The 17,999-nt window shown below is 55.2% G+C and overlaps 1 protein-coding gene across 1 annotated transcript; it reads left to right on the forward strand.

The window, feature by feature from the left end:
• Positions 1-1,270: 1,270 nt before the first annotated feature.
• Positions 1,271-8,835, forward strand: TMEM205 (transmembrane protein 205). The gene is made up of 4 exons (XM_029585143.1): positions 1,271-1,358; positions 2,451-2,565; positions 3,316-3,479; positions 8,049-8,835. The coding sequence occupies exons 2-4, from the start codon at positions 2,469-2,471 to the stop codon at positions 8,349-8,351; spliced, it is 564 nt and encodes a 187-aa protein (XP_029441003.1). The 5' UTR covers positions 1,271-1,358; positions 2,451-2,468; the 3' UTR covers positions 8,352-8,835.
• Positions 8,836-17,999: the final 9,164 nt, after the last annotated feature.

A 17,999-nucleotide genomic window follows, 5' to 3' on the forward strand; every position in this document is an offset into this window, starting at 1 on the left:
GTATGGCATTTTCTTATGTTCTTAACTCTCCTTCACATCAATCGACCACACGCCACAAGTAAGAGATCTTGGTGTACTTCTGGACAACCAACTCAACTTCACCAAGTTCATAAACAATACTACCAAAGACTGCTTCTTCAGATTGCAAGTCTTAAAAAAATTAAAACCTCTTCTACACTTCCGAGACTTCCCGTGCCTGGTACTACAATCTATCATCCTCCCTAAACTGGACTATTGCAACTCACTCCTCCTGGGCCTGCCAGCCAACACCATCAAACCACTTCAGATGGTCCAGAACGCGACGGCCAGAATTCTCACTAACACCAAAAAATGGGATCACATCACCCCTATCCCCCAAAATCTTCACTGGCTGCCTATAAAATTTAGGATACAATTTAAATCCCTCATGATGATTCACAAGGCTCTTCACAACATCTCCCCCCTCAACCTATCCTTCCAACTACAGCAACACATCTCCAATAGACCAATCAGAAGTGCATACCAGAACATGCTTCACACCCAGCCAACAAAAACCTCATTGAGGAAACGAGCTCTGTCCACTGCAGGTCCCCATCTTTGGAACCTGCTCCCACCGGACCTCCGCCAAGAACCATGCCTTCTGACATTCAAAAAGAAGCTAAAGACTTGGCTATTCACTCAAGCTTTCCCTGAGAGCTAAAATCTGGTGAAGCGACAGACGATATACCTACCTCTGTACATATGTTCCTGATTTATGGTTCCCAGTTACATTTAATTGAGTTTATGAAAGTTCTCTTTAATAGTTTTCCTGTATACTTGTGTTAATGTATTTCCGCCCTGGAGGCGACTGTTCCTTGTAAACCGGTGCGATATGTATTCTTTACAGGAACATCGGTATATAAAAATTAAAAATAAATAAATATAATCAGGAGCAGTCTCCCTCTGGCACTCCCAGTCCCTGTATTCAGTAGAGTTTCTCTCTGGTGCTCTCAGGAGCAGTCTCCCTCTGGCACTCCCAGTCCCTGTATTCACTGGAGTTTCTCCCTGGTGCTCTCAGTCCCTATAATCAGGAGCAGTCTCCCCCTGGCACTCAGTCAGTCTCGGATCATTTATTGGCAGGGCAGCTTCACAGAGCTCATTATAAGGTGGAGTAAATCAGGATACAGGTTATGGGGTCCTGCTGTCAGTGTGGGCGGAGTTATGCAAAGGAGACACCCCCAGCGTGACGTCTTTCACCAGCGACGCGGTCTCCTGATTGGTGTAGAACGGGGGAGGTAGAAGGGGGTGGGGCCTAAGGCGGAGTTTAAGAGTGGAAGTCATGCGGAAGTGAGCTGCAGGTGGTCAGTGCCCGAGAAGGAGGGCGGAGCAGTGGAGCAAAGGTACCGGGGCCCGGGGGAAGGGAGGGAGCCGCAGATCGGGGGGGGGGTCCTTTCTGCTCCCCACCATCCTACAGCCCTCAGGTCTGGAGCACGTGACAGCAGCACCCGCCTGTTAAAGGAGTTAGTGTTACATAACCATGAGAGTGCTTTTTTTGTCTCTTATAAATAATGTCTATGTGTATATATTTTGTTTATAAATAAATTAGGATTACCCTGCTATTCCAGTACTGAGATCCTCTCACACAGCTCTGCCAATGCACCTCCTCCTACCCTGCAGCACCCCCTGCTATTCCAGTACTGAGACCCTCACACACAGCTCTACCAATGCACCTCCTCCTACCCTGCAGCACCTCCTGCTATTCCAGTACTGAGACCCTCACACACAGCTCTACCAATGCACCTCCTCCTACCCTGCAGCACCTCCTGCTATTCCAGTACTGAGACCCTCACACACAGCTCTGCCCATGCACCTCACTCCTGCCCTGCAGCACCCCCTGCTATTCCAGTACTGAGACCCACACACACAGCTCTACCAATGCACCTCACTCCTGCCCTGCAGCACCCCCTGCTATTCCAGTACTGAGACCCTCACACACAGCTCTGCCAATGCACCTCACTCCTGCCCTGCAGCACTCCCTGCTATTCCAGTACTGAGACCCTCACACACAGCTCTGCCAATGCACCTCACTCCTGCCCTGCAGCACCTCCTGCTATTCCAGTACTGAGACCCTCACACACAGCTCTGCCCATGCACCTCACTCCTGCCCTGCAGCACCTCCTGCTATTCCAGTACTGAGACCCTCACACACAGCTCTGCCCATGCACCTCACTCCTGCCCTGCAGCACCTCCTGCTATTCCAGTACTGAGACCCTCACACACATAGCTCTGCCAATGCACCTCACTCCGCCATGGCTATAAAATAATCTGAATGTTGCTCTTCCTAGGCATTTGTTTCCCATTTCCGTTCTCTGCCTGTCCTTCCCTAACTCTTCTGCTGCTCCCGGGCTCTGTAAATTAACAGAAGGAATGAAATGGCAGAGAAGTGAAAGGGGGCTGCGCCTTTGTCTGTCTGTCTCCTGCTTTCTGATCAGGGCTGGAGCGGCTGCACGATGCCTATGGAAGGGGTTCCCACGAGCCTGGTGAAGATCGGCCACCTGCTCTTTCTCTCCACCGCCTGGGGCATGCAGGTGTGGGTGACCCTGGCAGGTAAGCAGGACTTGGGGGGGGGGGGTGTGACTCTACATTGAGCCTGGATGAGGATGGGTCACTGAGAGCTGCTTTTACATGCAAGGTGGCTGCGTTTCAGAGAGGCTCTCCTCCCTTATCAGCACTTACTCAGTGTCCGAGGCTGAGGGAGAGTGCATGCTGTTAGATATCTGCACACACACACATGCGTTTCAGTGCCTCTGAGGGTTTCCCCAAGCAGAAGGCTCTGGAATGGGGAGAGTTAAGTAAGAAAATTATTTCCTTTACAGCCAGGGTGGCAGATGCACGGGACGCCCTCCCTCAGGGACTACGAGAGCTGAGCGGTGTTGGGGGGGGGGGGGGGTGAGGCAGACTGGACAAGGCCACGCGTGGTCTTTTTCCTCTGCCCGACTCTCTCCCTTCGCCTCCTGAAGGGGCCACCCAGTCCCGCAGTGGTCAGTTCTTGAGGTCGGTCCGCAGTAACCTAAAGCAGAGCTCCCCTGCCCATCCCAGCCCCCATTTCTCAGCGGGGGCGGGGAGATGTTGAGACGCCTTCATGCAAACGTGTTTTTTACCCGTGTGAAACGCGTCACGAGCTGCCATCTTCAGTTCTCCATGAGAGAATCATTTCTATTGTATCTTGTGCACAGTGAATACTGTCCAGGGGCACTTTTTTCTGGTGGGGAGGTGACATATACTGTGTGTGTGTGAGTGTCCTCCCCATGCCCTGACTGTCTGTCTGTCTGTCTGTCTGTGTGCATTCTCTGGCAGGATTCCTGCTGATTCGGGGCGTGAGCCGGCACACCTTCGGCCTGGTTCAGAGTATACTCTTCCCCTTTTACTTTTATGCCGTGCTGAGCTGTTCCTTCCTGAACCTGGCGCTCTATGCCATGTACCACCCTCGGGAACTGCTGTCCACCGGGGAGACACTGCAGGTATGTGGTGTACTACGGACAGAGTCCCTGAGAGAGGTCAATCCTGGCCCTTGCTTTCCTACTCCCGAGGATCCTCTGCGCTTATCCCAGGCTTTACCCCTCACTCCCCCACAGCTAAGGATCCTCTGTGCTTATCCCAGGCTTTACCCCTCACTCCCCCACAGCTAAGGATCCTCTGTGCTTATCCCATGCTTTACCCCTCACTCCCCCACAGCTAAGGATCCTCTGTGCTTATCCCAGGCTTTACCCCTCACTCCCTCACAGCTAAGGATCCTCTGTGCTTATCCCATGCTTTACCCCTCACTCCCTCACAGCTAAGGATCCTCTGTGCTTATCCCAGGCTTTACCCCTCACTCCCCCACAGCTAAGGATCCTCTGTGCTTATCCCAGGCTTTACCCCTCACTCCCCCACAGCTAAGGATCCTCTGTGCTTATCCCAGGCTTTACCCCTCACTCCCCCACAGCTAAGGATCCTATGTGCTTATCCCAGGCTTTACCCCTCACTCCCCCACAGCTAAGGATCCTCTGTGCTTATCCCAGGCTTTACCCCTCACTCCCTCACAGCTAAGGATCCTCTGTGCTTATCCCAGGCTTTACCTCTCACTCCCCCACAGCTAAGGATCCTCTGTGCTTATCCCAGGCTTTACCCCTCACTCCCCCACAGCTAAGGATCCTCTGTGCTTATCCCAGGCTTTACCTCTCACACCCCCATCACTAAGGATCCTCTGTGCTTATCCCAGGCTTTACCCCTCACTCCCCCACAGCTAAGGATCCTCTGTGCTTATCCCAGGCTTTACCTCTCACTCCCCCACAGCTAAGGATCCTCTGTGCTTATCCCAGGCTTTACCCCTCACTCCCCCACAGCTAAGGATCCTCTGTGCTTATCCCAGGCTTTACCTCTCACTCCCCCACAGCTAAGGATCCTCTGTGCTTATCCCAGGCTTTACCTCTCACTCTCTCACAGCTAAGGATCCTCTGTGCTTATCCCAGGCTTTACCCCTCACTCCCTCACAGCTAAGGATCCTCTGTGCTTATCCCAGGCTTTACCCCTCACTCCCTCACAGCTAAGGATCCTCTGTGCTTATCCCAGGCTTTACCTCTCACTCCCTCACAGCTAAGGATCCTTTGCACTTATCCCAGGCTTTACCTCTCACTCCCCCACAGCTAAGGATCCTCTGTGCTTATCCCAGGCTTTACCCCTCACTCCCTCTCACAGCTAAGGATCCTCTGTGCTTATCCCAGGCTTTACCTCTCACTCCCTCACAGCTAAGGATCCTCTGTGCTTATCCCAGGCTTTACCCCTCACTCCCTCACAGCTAAGGATCCTCTGTGGTTATCCCAGGCTTTACCCCTCACTCCCTCACAGCTAAGGATCCTCTGTGCTTATCCCAGGCTTTACCCCTCACTCCCTCACAGCTAAGGATCCTCTGTGCTTATCCCAGGCTTTACCTCTCACTCCCCCACAGCTAAGGATCCTCTGTGCTTATCCCAGGCTTTACCTCTCACTCCCTCACAGCTAAGGATCCTCTGTGCTTATCCCAGGCTTTACCCCTCACTCCCCCACAGCTAAGGATCCTCTGTGCTTATCCCAGGCTTTACCCCTCACTCCCCCACAGCTAAGGATCCTCTGTGCTTATCCCAGGCTTTACCCCTCACTCCCTCACAGCTAAGGATCCTCTGTGCTTATCCCAGGCTTTACCTCCTCACTCCCTCACAGCTAAGGATCCTCTGTGCTTATCCCAGGCTTTACCCCTCACTCCCTCACAGCTAAGGATCCTCTGTGCTTATCCCAGGCTTTACCTCTCACTCCCTCACAGCTAAGGATCCTCTGTGCTTATCCCAGGCTTTACCCCTCACTCCCTCACAGCTAAGGATCCTCTGTGCTTATCCCAGGCTTTACCCCTCACTCCCCCATCACTAAGGATCCTCTGTGCTTATCCCAGGCTTTACCCCTCACTCCCCCACAGCTAAGGATCCTCTGTGCTTATCCCAGGCTTTACCCCTCACTCCCCCACAGCTAAGGATCCTCTGTGCTTATCCCAGGCTTTACCCCTCACTCCCTCACAGCTAAGGATCCTCTGTGCTTATCTCAGGCTTTACCCCTCACTCCCTCACAGCTAAGGATCCTCTGTGCTTATCCCAGGCTTTACCCCTCACTCCCTCACAGCTAAGGATCCTCTGTGCTTATCCCAGGCTTTACCTCTCACTCCCTCACAGCTAAGGATCCTCTGTGCTTATCCCAGGCTTTACCCCTCACTCCCCCACAGCTAAGGATCCTCTGTGCTTATCCCAGGCTTTACCCCTCACTCCCTCACAGCTAAGGATCCTCTGTGCTTATCCCAGGCTTTACCCCTCACTCCCTCACAGCTAAGGATCCTCTGTGCTTATCCCAGGCTTTACCCCTCACTCCCTCACAGCTAAGGATCCTCTGTGCTTATCCCAGGCTTTACCCCTCACTCCCTCCCACAGCTAAGGATCCTCTGTGCTTATCCCAGGCTTTACCCCTCACTCCCCCCACAGCTAAGGATCCTCTGTGCTTATCCCAGGCTTTACCCCTCACTCCCTCACAGCTAAGGATCCTCTGTGCTTATCCCAGGCTTTACCCCTCACTCCCTCCCACAGCTCAGGATCCTCTGTGCTTATCCCAGGCTTTACCTCTCACTCCCCCACAGCTAAGGATCCTCTGTGCTTATCCCAGGCTTTACCCCTCACTCCCTCACAGCTAAGGATCCTCTGTGCTTATCCCAGGCTTTACCCCTCTCTCCCCCACAGCTAAGGATCCTCTGTGCTTATCCCAGGCTTTACCCCTCACTCCCTCCCACAGCTCAGGATCCTCTGTGCTTATCCCAGGCTTTACCTCTCACTCCCCCACAGCTAAGGATCCTCTGTGCTTATCCCAGGCTTTACCCCTCACTCCCTCCCACAGCTCAGGATCCTCTGTGCTTATCCCAGGCTTTACCCCTCACTCCCTCACAGCTAAGGATCCTCTGTGCTTATCCCAGGCTTTACCCCTCTCTCCCCCACAGCTAAGGATCCTCTGTGCTTATCCCAGGCTTTACCTCTCACTCCCTCACAGCTAAGGATCCTCTGTGCTTATCCCAGGCTTTACCCCTCACTCCCTCACAGCTAAGGATCCTCTGTGCTTATCCCAGGCTTTACCCCTCACTCCCTCTCACAGCTAAGGATCCTCTGTGCTTATCCCAGGCTTTACCCCTCACTCCCTCACAGCTAAGGATCCTCTGTGCTTACCCCAGGCTTTACCCCTCACTCCCCCACAGCTAAGGATCCTCTGTGCTTATCCCAGGCTTTACCCCTCACTCCCTCACAGCTAAGGATCCTCTGTGCTTATCCCAGGCTTTACCTCTCACTCCCTCACAGCTAAGGATCCTCTGTGCTTATCCCAGGCTTTACCCCTCACTCCCCCCACAGCTAAGGATCCTCTGTGCTTATCCCAGGCTTTACCCCTCTCTCCCCCACAGCTAAGGATCCTCTGTGCTTATCCCAGGCTTTACCCCTCACTCCCCCCACAGCTAAGGATCCTCTGTGCTTATCCCAGGCTTTACCCCTCTCTCCCTCACAGCTAAGGATCCTCTGTGCTTATCCCAGGCTTTACCCCTCACTCCCCCCACAGCTAAGGATCCTCTGTGCTTATCCCAGGCTTTACCCCTCACTCCCCCACAGCTAAGGATCCTCTGTGCTTATCCCAGGCTTTACCCCTCTCTCCCCCACAGCTAAGGATCCTCTGTGCTTATCCCAGGCTTTACCCCTCACTCCCCCCACAGCTAAGGATCCTCTGTGCTTATCCCAGGCTTTACCCCTCACTCCCCCACAGCTAAGGATCCTCTGTGCTTATCCCAGGCTTTACCCCTCTCTCCCCCACAGCTAAGGATCCTCTGTGCTTATCCCAGGCTTTACCCCTCACTCCCCCACAGCTAAGGATCCTCTGTGCTTATCCCAGGCTTTACCCCTCTCTCCCCCACAGCTAAGGATCCTCTGTGCTTATCCCAGGCTTTACCCCTCACTCCCCCCACAGCTAAGGATCCTCTGTGCTTATCCCAGGCTTTACCCCTCACTCCCCCCACAGCTAAGGATCCTCTGTGCTTATCCCAGGCTTTACCCCTCTCTCCCTCACAGCTAAGGATCCTCTGTGCTTATCCCAGGCTTTACCCCTCACTCCCCCCACAGCTAAGGATCCTCTGTGCTTATCCCAGGCTTTACCCCTCACTCCCCCACAGCTAAGGATCCTCTGTGCTTATCCCAGGCTTTACCCCTCACTCCCTCACAGCTAAGGATCCTCTGTGCTTATCCCAGGCTTTACCCCTCACTCCCTCACAGCTAAGGATCCTCTGTGCTTATCCCAGGCTTTACCCCTCACTCCCCCACAGCTAAGGATCCTCTGTGCTTATCCCAGGATTTACCCCTCACTCCCCCACAGCTAAGGATCCTCTGCAGCATTGTTCTCCTCTTTTGAATGTGAGAATAACTGTGCCAGGATGAAGCCTCCATGAGTGCCCCTCATGTGCTACTTTTTTTTTTTTTTGTTTTTCCTCTCTCTCTCTCTCCTTCCAGATTTCTCTCTTTTTCCTCTGCATGGTCCTGGCGGCAGTCAATGCCCGCTGGTTCTCCCCCACCACCTCCAGGACGATGCTGCGGATGCAGGAGATAGAGAAGGAGCACGGGCTGGGCATGGAGGTGGGGTTGCAGGCCCGCCGGGAGGAATACCAGCGGCTGCGGGAGAAGGACGCCAAGTACAGGGCCGTCAGGCAGAAGTTCTACCGCTATCACGGCCTCTCCTCCCTCTGTAACCTGGTCTGCGTGCTGGCCACCGGCTTCAACCTGTGCTGCGCCGCCCTGCACCTCCGGGCCCTGTAGGCCTGAGCGTCGGCGCCTGCCCTCTGACCTTGTCCAGGCCATGGGGCCCAGGCAGCGTCGGCGCTTCGGCTCCTCCACGGTTTAGCAGGCTGGGCCTCCAGCAACGTCCACCCGGCTTGGGATGTTTGAGTTGTAAAAATGTATTTTTAACTTCTGTGCTGTCTCCTCAGCTGGGCAGCGTCGCTCCTCCTCCTCCTCCTCCAGTGCTGGACTCCGCTCCTGGCCGCGCTGGGGTCTGGGGGGGGCCGAGGCTGGGACTGGAGCTGCGGTGCATAAGGTGGGAGCCGTCCCCTGCGAAAGTGCGGAGCCCGACCCGAGTCCCGTCTGGAAAGCGGCTGCCGGACTCCTCGCCTGGCTCCTCCTGCTGGCGGAGCGCTCACTCGTTTTTTGTTTTATTTTATACGTTCCCCAGGCACTGCTTTTAACACTTTTCTTACACCTGCGACCCCAGGGGAGCAGGAAATAAAATGTTCTCACAATCCCCGCTTTAGCCTTCTTTTTTTTTGCTGTGGGAAGAAAGAAGCCCCTGGGTGCACCTTGGCTGAGGAAGCAGGGAACGAGTGGGGGGAGGAGGAGGAGGGATCCCCTGCCTTATCCCCCTCCTGCTGCAGTGAAGAGAGAAGGTGGTGAGGGAGAGAACCCCCCCATGGTTAGCTAAGGAGCAGGGGGGGGGGGCTTGAGAGGGTATGGGGGTCCCCGGCTGTCATTTCTGTTGCTGACGTGGACTCCTGGCTGTGCTTGACTCCCACAGGCGGGGATTAGAAGGGGCCTCGAGCCGGACTCTGGGCTCCTGGCCCGGGCGGGAGATCCCATGCAGGTGCTGGATCAGGGAGTGCGGCCGGCCGTCTGCTGTAACAGAGAAGGAGCGGTTCCAGGGAAGCTCTGGGACGGGCCTCACCTCCTCCGGCAGCAGCTAACACGACTTTACTCCAGGACAGAGGGACGTGCGGTGGGTCCTCTGCTGGCCAGAGGCTGCAGGGCGCCTTTACCTGCTGCGTCCGGCAGGTGCCGCCATCTCCCCCTCTTCTCGCTAACTTCAGCCCAGGGGGCGGGGCTAGGCTCGGCCAGGCCTGGTTCCGAGCCGCACTGCCTCTTGGGACTTGTAGTTTCCAGGGTTGGCTTTGGAAAATTGGAAGTGCGGGTGGTGTTGGGTGTGGGAGAGGGCAGTACAGGTGCAGAAAAGTGAGAGTCGGAAGTGTAGGGATCTGGCTCTTGCTTTTTCTTTTCCCCGCCCTCCTCCCCTCCAGCTTGCCGGAGAGGGTTCAGCCCCCTTGCTGATTAAAAAGCAGTTAATTCTCATGAATGTAGCAGGGGGTGCTCGTGGGCCGTCCTGCCGGCTGCAGAGTGAAGATAATCGAGGGGCTGTGTTGCTCCCCTTCCCAGGTCATAGAAAAACCCGAAACACTGGCTCATCCAGTCTGCCCTTCCACTCTCTGAGCTGAATTCAGCCCCTGTCCCTCACCCCCTCCCGCCCGCTCTGTCTGGAAATATTTCCTTAGGTTGCTCCTGTACTGGAGTCCTCCTCTCACCCTCCTCACCCTCCCTGCCTCCTGGAGAGGGGGGCGACCTCTTGCAGTTTGTATTGAGCCTGTGCTTGGTGCAATGCTGGGCTGGAGGGCGAGTGGCGGAGAGGAAGGGAAGGGCTGCATTGCAGAGAGAGGAGCCCTGCCAGCAGCTGCTGGCGCGAAAAGTCTCCGTGAGGACCCGGGGAGGGAGGGGGGACGACGCCCACACCGAGCCTGGCAGATGCAGGGTGCAGGGGTGGGAGCATTTACCCTTACTCCAAACGGGCAAGCCGGGGACGTCTTAAAAAGGGAAGAAAAGGCTGCTGTGAGCAGGGACTGCTTGCTGCACTGGCAGAGAGGACGTGAGGACAGAGCCGGGGATTAGAACCGGGGCGCGCCGAGTTCGGGGGTCTCGGTCCAGCCTTCACTCCCTGGGGCAGGGCCTTGATTGCAGGACACCCGCCGATCCCCCACGGTGACTCGGGGGGGTGCAGACGGCACTGGAGACGTGAAAAGGCAGAGAGGGGGAGAGAGCTCCTGCTTGCATTCAGTCTGACAGGCTCAGGGGAGACGAGAAAAGGCAGAGAGGGGGAGAGAGCTCCTGTTTGCATTCAGCCTGACAGGCTCCGGGGAGACGTGAAAAGGCAGAGAGGGGGAGAGAGCTCCTGTTTGCATTCAGCCTGACAGGCTCTGGGGAGACGTGAAAAGGCAGAGAGAGGGAGAGAGAGGGAGAGAGCTCCTGTTTGCATTCAGCCTGACAGGCTCCGGGGAGACGTGAAAAGGCAGAGAGGGGGAGAGAGCTCCTGTTTGCATTCAGCCTGACAGGCTCCGGGGAGACGTGAAAAGGCAGAGAGAGGGAGAGAGCTCCTGCTTGCATTCAGTCTGACAGGCTCCGGGGAGACGTGAAAAGGCAGAGAGGGGGAGAGAGCTCCTGCTTGCATTCAGCCTGACAGGCTCTGGGGAGACGTGAAAAGGCAGAGAGGGGGAGAGAGCTCCTGCTTGCATTCAGTCTGACAGGCTCCGGGGAGACGTGAAAAGCCAGAGAGAGGGAGAGAGCTCCTGCTTGCATTCAGTCTGACAGGCTCAGGGGAGACGTGAAAAGGCAGAGAGGGGGAGAGAGCTCCTGTTTGCATTCAGCCTGACAGGCTCCGGGGAGACGTGAAAAGGCAGAGAGGGGGAGAGAGCTCCTGTTTGCATTCAGCCTGACAGGCTCCGGGGAAGCCCTGGAATGTGGGAAATGCTGGGGTCCTGGAAGAACCGGTCTTGCAGGAGAGGGTGGAGCGGCAGCTGACACCTGCCTTCAACGCGAGGGCAGATCCGGAAACTGAGGCCCCCTCCAGTCTCTGCCCCCTTTATTAACCCCCAGGGTGGGCAGAACACGTCCTGGATTACAGCCCGAGTCCCCTCCTGAGCACTTTCTAAACTCTGCACTCCTTTGCTGTGGGGTGGAGCTGCCTTAACCAAGAGGAGTGGTGCCCCCTCAGGCAGGTGACGAGCAGGAGTAAGAAGAGAGGTGCGGGACAGAGCCTTATTACGAAAATGTGGAATATGAAATAAACCCGCAACGCTCCTGCACTATTCCCTACAGCGCCTCCTGCTGGGAGAGGCTGGGACTGCAGGAGCTGTGACTCCCCCATACCCAGTGCTCCTGCATCATTCCCTACAGCGCCTCCTGCTGGGAGAGGCTGGGACTGCAGGAGCTGTGACTCCCCCATACCCAGTGCTCCTGCACCATTCCCTACAGCAGCTCCTGCTGGGAGAGGCTGGGACTGCAGGAGCTGTGAGCTCCCCCCATACCCAGTGCTCCTGCACCATTCCCTACAGCGCCTCCTGCTGGGAGAGGCTGGGACTGCAGGAGCTGTGACTCCCCCATACTCAGTGCTCCTGCACTATTCCCTACAGCGCCTCCTGCTGGGAGAGGCTGGGACTGCAGGAGCTGTGACTCCCCCTACACCCAGTGCTCCTGCACCATTGCCTACAGCGCCTCCTGCTGGGAGAGGCTGGGACTGCAGGAGCTGTGACTCCCCCATACCCAGTGCTCCTGCACCATTCCCTACAGCACCTCCTGCTGGGAGAGGCTGGGACTGCAGGAGCTGTGACTCCCCCATACCCAGTGCTCCTGCACCATTCCCTACAGCGCCTCCTGCTGGGAGAGGCTGGGACTGCAGGAGCTGTGACTCCCCCCATACCCAGCACTCCTGCACCATTCCCTACAGCACCTCCTGCTGGGAGAGGCTGGGACTGCAGGAGCTGTGACTCCCCCCCATACCCAGTGCTCCTGCATCATTCCTTACAGCGCCTCCTGCTGGGAGAGGCTGGGACTGCAGGAGCTGTGACTCCCCCCATACCCAGTGCTCCTGCATCATTCCCTACAGCGCCTCCTGCTGGGAGAGGCTGGGACTGCAGGAGCTGTGACTCCCCCCATACCCAGTGCTCCTGCATCATTCCCTACAGCGCCTCCTGCTGGGAGAGGCTGGGACTGTAGGAGCTGTGACTCCCTCCATACCCAGTGCTCCTGCACCATTCCCTACAGCGCCTCCTGCTGGGAGAGGCTGGGACTGCAGGAGCTGTGACTCCCCCCCCCCCCCCCCCATACCCAGTGCTCCTGCACCATTCCCTACAGCGCCTCCTGCTGGGAGAGGCTGGGACTGCAGGAGCTGTGACTCCCCCCCATACCCAGTGCTCCTGCATCATTCCCTACAGCGCCTCCTGCTGGGAGAGGCTGGGACTGCAGGAGCTGTGACTCCATTACCCAGTGCTCCTGCATCATTCCCTACAGCGCCTCCTGCTGGGAGAGGCTGGGACTGCAGGAGCTGTGAGCTCCCCCCATATCTGTATATCATATTTCTTTATCTCATGCCTTGTTAATATAATCTGCTGTGGGCCTACCTTCAGGAAACAACGGAATAGTGTGTACTTATAAATAAATGAATTTGCTCATTGCTCTGAGCATGGTATGAAAGGGCAATCCTTAAATTGAAACAATAAAAGCAGAAGCATGCACTGAATGCTCCTAGCAGCAGTTCTGTGGAGATAAAGGGATTCACCTATAGTCAGTGATAGAGCCGGGGATTAGAGCTGAGGCACAGGGGGATAAAGTGACTCCCCCTGAGGTCACACACAGAGAGTCAGTGATAGAGCCGGGGATTAGAGCTGAGGCACAGGGGGATAAAGTGACTCCCCCTGAGGTCCCACACAGAGAGTCAGTGACAGAGCCGGGGATTAGAGCTGAGGCACAGGGGGATAAAGTGACTCCCCCTGAGGTCACACACAGAGAGTCAGTGACAGAGCCGGGGATTAGAGCTGAGGCACAGGGGGATAAAGTGACTCCCCCTGAGGTCACACACAGAGAGTCAGTGACAGAGCCGGGGATTAGAACTGAAGCACAGGGGGGATAAAGTGACTCCCCCTGAGGTCACACACAGAGAGTCAGTGACAGAGCCGGGGATTAGAGCTGAGGCACAGGGGGATAAAGTGACTCCCCCTGAGGTCACACACAGAGAGTCAGTGACAGAGCCGGGGATTAGAACTGAAGCACAGGGGGGATAAAGTGACTCCCCCTGAGGTCACACACAGAGAGTCAGTGACAGAGCCGGGGATTAGAGCTGAGGCACAGGGGGATAAAGTGACTCCCCCTGAGGTCACACACAGAGAGTCAGTGACAGAGCCGGGGATTAGAGCTGAGGCACAGGGGGATAAAGTGACTCCCCCTGAGGTCACACACAGAGAGTCAGTGACAGAGCCGGGGATTAGAGCTGAGGCACAGGGGGATAAAGTGACTCACCCTGAGGTCACACACAGAGAGTCAGTGACAGAGCCGGGGATTAGAGCTGAGGCACAGGGGGATAAAGTGACTCCCCCTGAGGTCACACACAGAGAGTCAGTGACAGAGCCGGGGATTAGAGCTGAGGCACAGGGGGATAAAGTGACTCTCTCCCACCCCTCTCCAAGCAAGGGAAAGAAAGGGACTGACTTGACCCAAGGTCACACTGAGGAATATTTCTGAAAGCTGTGGCCACCACTGGAGTATTTTGTGGTGCCAGATAAAGGACTTTGTTAAAGCAGAGTTGAGTATTGAAGGAATCGTTGAGAATTGAATTCCAAGCCCAAGCTACAAGAGGGTAGGTTCTTACCCCAGAGGGCTTGAGAATGAAGTGACTTGTTCAAAGAGCGTCAGTGCGAGTAGGGTTTGAACGGTCAGGGCAGCCACCAGCAAGAGCCCATGGTTGCACACGCAGGCTGCTGAAATTATTTCAGGGGGACCAAGCAAGGATTTGAACTCGGGAGGCCTTCCGAGTGTCTGTGTTTTGATCCTCAGACCACACTTCCTGCTGCCTGCAGGGTCTTGGCCTGGAGCAATCGGGTTACACAAGGGCTATCCCTTCCTCTTTGGCGTTACCCAACTCAGTCCCTTACACCACACAAAAAAGCAAAACAATCTGGCAAAAAAAACAGAGAGAGAGAGCGAGCTAGAGGTTGTGGGCCCTGGCAGAGAGGAAAGGGAGGTCCCGGACATTGCACAGCCACAGAGAAAGTGAGGAATGGGGCATTAATTGTACCCCCGTACCTCAGAGTGCTGGAGCAGTCAAAAAAAAAAAAGCAAACGATCCGGCGGAGCGCACTCTTAACCCGCATTTGGATGCGGGTTTTCAACGCCCTAGCTTTACCCCTTATTCAGTAATAAGGGGTAATAGCGCGGTAAAAACGCGCGTCCAACCCCTCCCCCCCCCCCACCGAAACGAATAGCGCCCGCAACACGCAAATGCACGTCCATGGCCCTATTAGTCATTCCCGCGCGATTCAGAAAGTAAAATGCGCAGCCAAGCCGCACATTTTACTTTCAGAAATTAGCGCCTGCCCAAAGGTAGGCGTTTAAATTTCTGCCGGCGCCGGGGAAGTGCACAGAAAAGCAGTAAAAACTGCTTTTCTGTGCTCCCTCCGACTTAATATCATGACGATATTAAGTCGGAGGTCCAAAAAGTTAAAAAAAGTTACAAATTAAAAAAAAAAAAATGTAAATGGGCCCGCAGCTCGTGGGTTTAAAACCGGACGCTCAATTTTGCCGGCGTCCGGTTTCCGAACCCGTGGCTGTCAGCGGGGCTCGAGAACCGACGCCGGCAAAACTGAGCGTCAGCTGTCAAACCCGCTGACAGCCGCTGCTCCTGTCCATAAAGAGGCGCTAGGGACGCGCTAGTGTCCCTAGCGCCTCTTTTTACCGCCGGCCCTAATTTAAATAAATTAAATTACTGAATCGCGTGCACAGGAGACTGGCCTGTGCGTGCGCCGGGAGAGCGGGCACTCGCCCACTCTTCCACGATTTTTACTGTATCGGCCCGAATGTAGGTAATTATTAGGAAGGGAATGGTGAATAAAACGGAAAATGTCATAATGCCTCTGTATCGCTCCATGGTGAGACCGCACCTTGAATACTGTGTACAATTCTGGTCGCCGCATCTCAAAAAAGATATAATTGTGATGGAGAAGGTACAGAGAAGGGCAACCAAAATGATAAAGGGAATGGAACAGCTCCCCTATGAGGAAAGGCTGAAGAGGTTAGGACTTTTCAGCTTGGAGAAGAGACGGCTGAGGGGGATATGATAGAGGTGTTTAAGATCATGAGAGGTCTAGAACGGGTAGATGTGAATCGGTTATTTACTCTTTCGGATAGTAGAAGTACTAGGGGGCACTCCATGAAGTTAGCAAGTAGCACATTTAAGACTAATCGGAGAAAGTTCTTTTTCACTCAACGCACAATAAAGCTCTGGAATTTGTTGCCAGAGGATGTGGTTAGTGCAGTTAGTGTAGCTGGGTTTAAAAAAGGATTGGATAAGTTCTTGGAGGAGAAGTCCATTAATGGCTATTAATCAATTATACTTAGGGAATAACCACTGCCATTAATTGCATCAGTAGCATGGGATCTTCTTAGTTTTTGGGTGCTTGCCAGGTTCTTATGGCCTGGATTGGTCTCTGTTGCAAACAGGATGCTGGGCTTGATGGACCCTTGGTCTGACCCAGCAGGGCTATTTCTTATGATACAGAGGGAATAAGATCTCCAGGGCATCATACAGACAGACAGAGATCAGGAGATTACCACAGATATTATACAAGAGGAATGGACGAAAGGCACTAGAAAATAGTGCAGGGCTGTATACAGGGGGAGAGAGGCAGTAAGCCCTGGGCTGGATAAATGGAAACAATAAGCAAGATCCGGGTTGTATGCAAGTCTGGGGGAGGGCCCTGAGATGCAAACTGTGACTGGGAGAGGAAGGGAGCAGACCTTGGGCTCTATACGGAGACAGGGCCACAGAGGGAGGGAGTGAGCCCTGGGCTGCATACAGGGATAGGGGGCGGGAGGGTGCAGGCCCTAGGCTTATACACAGTGACAGGGAGAGGGAAGGTATAGGCCTTGGACTGCGTACGATGACGCGGTGAGGAAGGGAGCAGGCCCTGGTACATATACAGTGACAGGGAGAGGGAAGGTATAGGCCTTGGACTGCGTACGATGACGCGGTGAGGAAGGGAGCAGGCCCTGGTACATATACAGTGACAGGGAGGGGGAAGGTATAGGCCTTGGACTGCGTACGATGACGCGGTGAGGAAGGGAGCAGGCCCTGGTACATATACAGTGACAGGGAGGGGGAAGGTATAGGCCTTGGACTGCGTACGATGACGCGGTGAGGAAGGGAGCAGGCCCTGGTACATATACAGTGACAGGGAGAGGGAAGGTATAGGCCTTGGACTGCGTACGATGACGCGGTGAGGAAGGGAGCAGGCCCTGGTACATATACAGTGACAGGGAGAGGGAAGGTATAGGCCTTGGACTGCATACGATGACGCGGTGAGGAAGGGAGCAGGCCCTGGTTGTATATATAGTGACAGGGAGAGGGAAGGTATAGGCCTTGGACTGCGTACGATGACGCGGTGAGGAAGGGAGCAGGCCCTGGTACATATACAGTGACAGGGAGAGGGAAGGTATAGGCCTTGGACTGCGTACGATGACGCGGTGAGGAAGGGAGCAGGCCCTGGTACATATACAGTGACAGGGAGAGGGAAGGTATAGGCCTTGGACTGCGTACGATGACGCGGTGAGGAAGGGAGCAGTCCCTGGTACATATACAGTGACAGGGAGAGGGAAGGTATAGGCCTTGGACTGCGTACGATGACGCGGTGAGGAAGGGAGCAGGCCCTGGTACATATACAGTGACAGGGGAGAGGGAAGGTATAGGCCTTGGGACTGCGTACGATGACGCGGTGAGGAAGGGAGCAGGCCCTGGTACATATACAGTGACAGGGAGAGGGAAGGTATAGGCCTTGGACTGCATACGATGACGCGGTGAGGAAGGGAGCAGGCCCTGGTACATATACAGTGACAGGGAGAGGGAAGGTATAGGCCTTGGACTGCGTACGATGACGCGGTGAGGAAGGGAGCAGGCCCTGGTACATATACAGTGACAGGGAGAGGGAAGGTATAGGCCTTGGACTGCGTACGATGACGCGGTGAGGAAGGGAGCAGGCCCTGGTACATATACAGTGACAGGGAGAGGGAAGGTATAGGCCTTGGACTGCGTACGATGACGCGGGTGAGGAAGGGAGCAGGCCCTGGTACATATACAGTGACAGGGAGAGGGAAGGTATAGGCCTTGGACTGCGTACGATGACGCGGTGAGGAAGGGGAGCAGGCCCTGGTACATATACAGTGACAGGGAGAGGAAGGTATAGGCCTTGGACTGCGTACGATGACGCGGTGAGGAAGGGAGCAGGCCCTGGTTTGTATATATAGGGACAGGGAGAGGGAAGGTATAGGCCTTGGACTGCGTACGATGACGCGGGTGAGGAAGGGAGCACGCCCTGGTACATATACAGTGACAGGGAGAGGGAAGGTATAGGCCTTGGACTGCGTACGATGACGCGGTGAGGAAGGGAGCAGGCCCTGTACATATACAGTGACAGGGAGGGGGAAGGTATAGGCCTTGGACTGCGTACGATGACGCGGGTGAGGAAGGGAGCAGGCCCTGTACATATACAGTGACAGGGAGAGGGAAGGTATAGGCCTTGGACTGCGTACGATGACGCGGTGAGGAAGGGAGCAGGCCCTGGTACATATACAGTGGACAGGGAGGGGGAAGGTATAGGCCTTGGACTG

Source organism: Rhinatrema bivittatum, chromosome 19 (assembly GCF_901001135.1).
Source record: "Rhinatrema bivittatum chromosome 19, aRhiBiv1.1, whole genome shotgun sequence".
Lineage (NCBI taxonomy): Eukaryota > Metazoa > Chordata > Amphibia > Gymnophiona > Rhinatrematidae > Rhinatrema > Rhinatrema bivittatum.

Coding starts and splice junctions, on each gene's coding strand:
- TMEM205 (XM_029585143.1), top strand. CDS start 2,469: ATGCCTATGGAAGGGGTTCCCACGAGCCTGGTGAAGATCGGCCACCTG. Junction 2,566..3,315: donor GGTGTGGGTGACCCTGGCAG/GTAAGCAGGACT, acceptor ATTCTCTGGCAG/GATTCCTGCTGATTCGGGGC. Junction 3,480..8,048: donor CCACCGGGGAGACACTGCAG/GTATGTGGTGTA, acceptor CTCTCCTTCCAG/ATTTCTCTCTTTTTCCTCTG.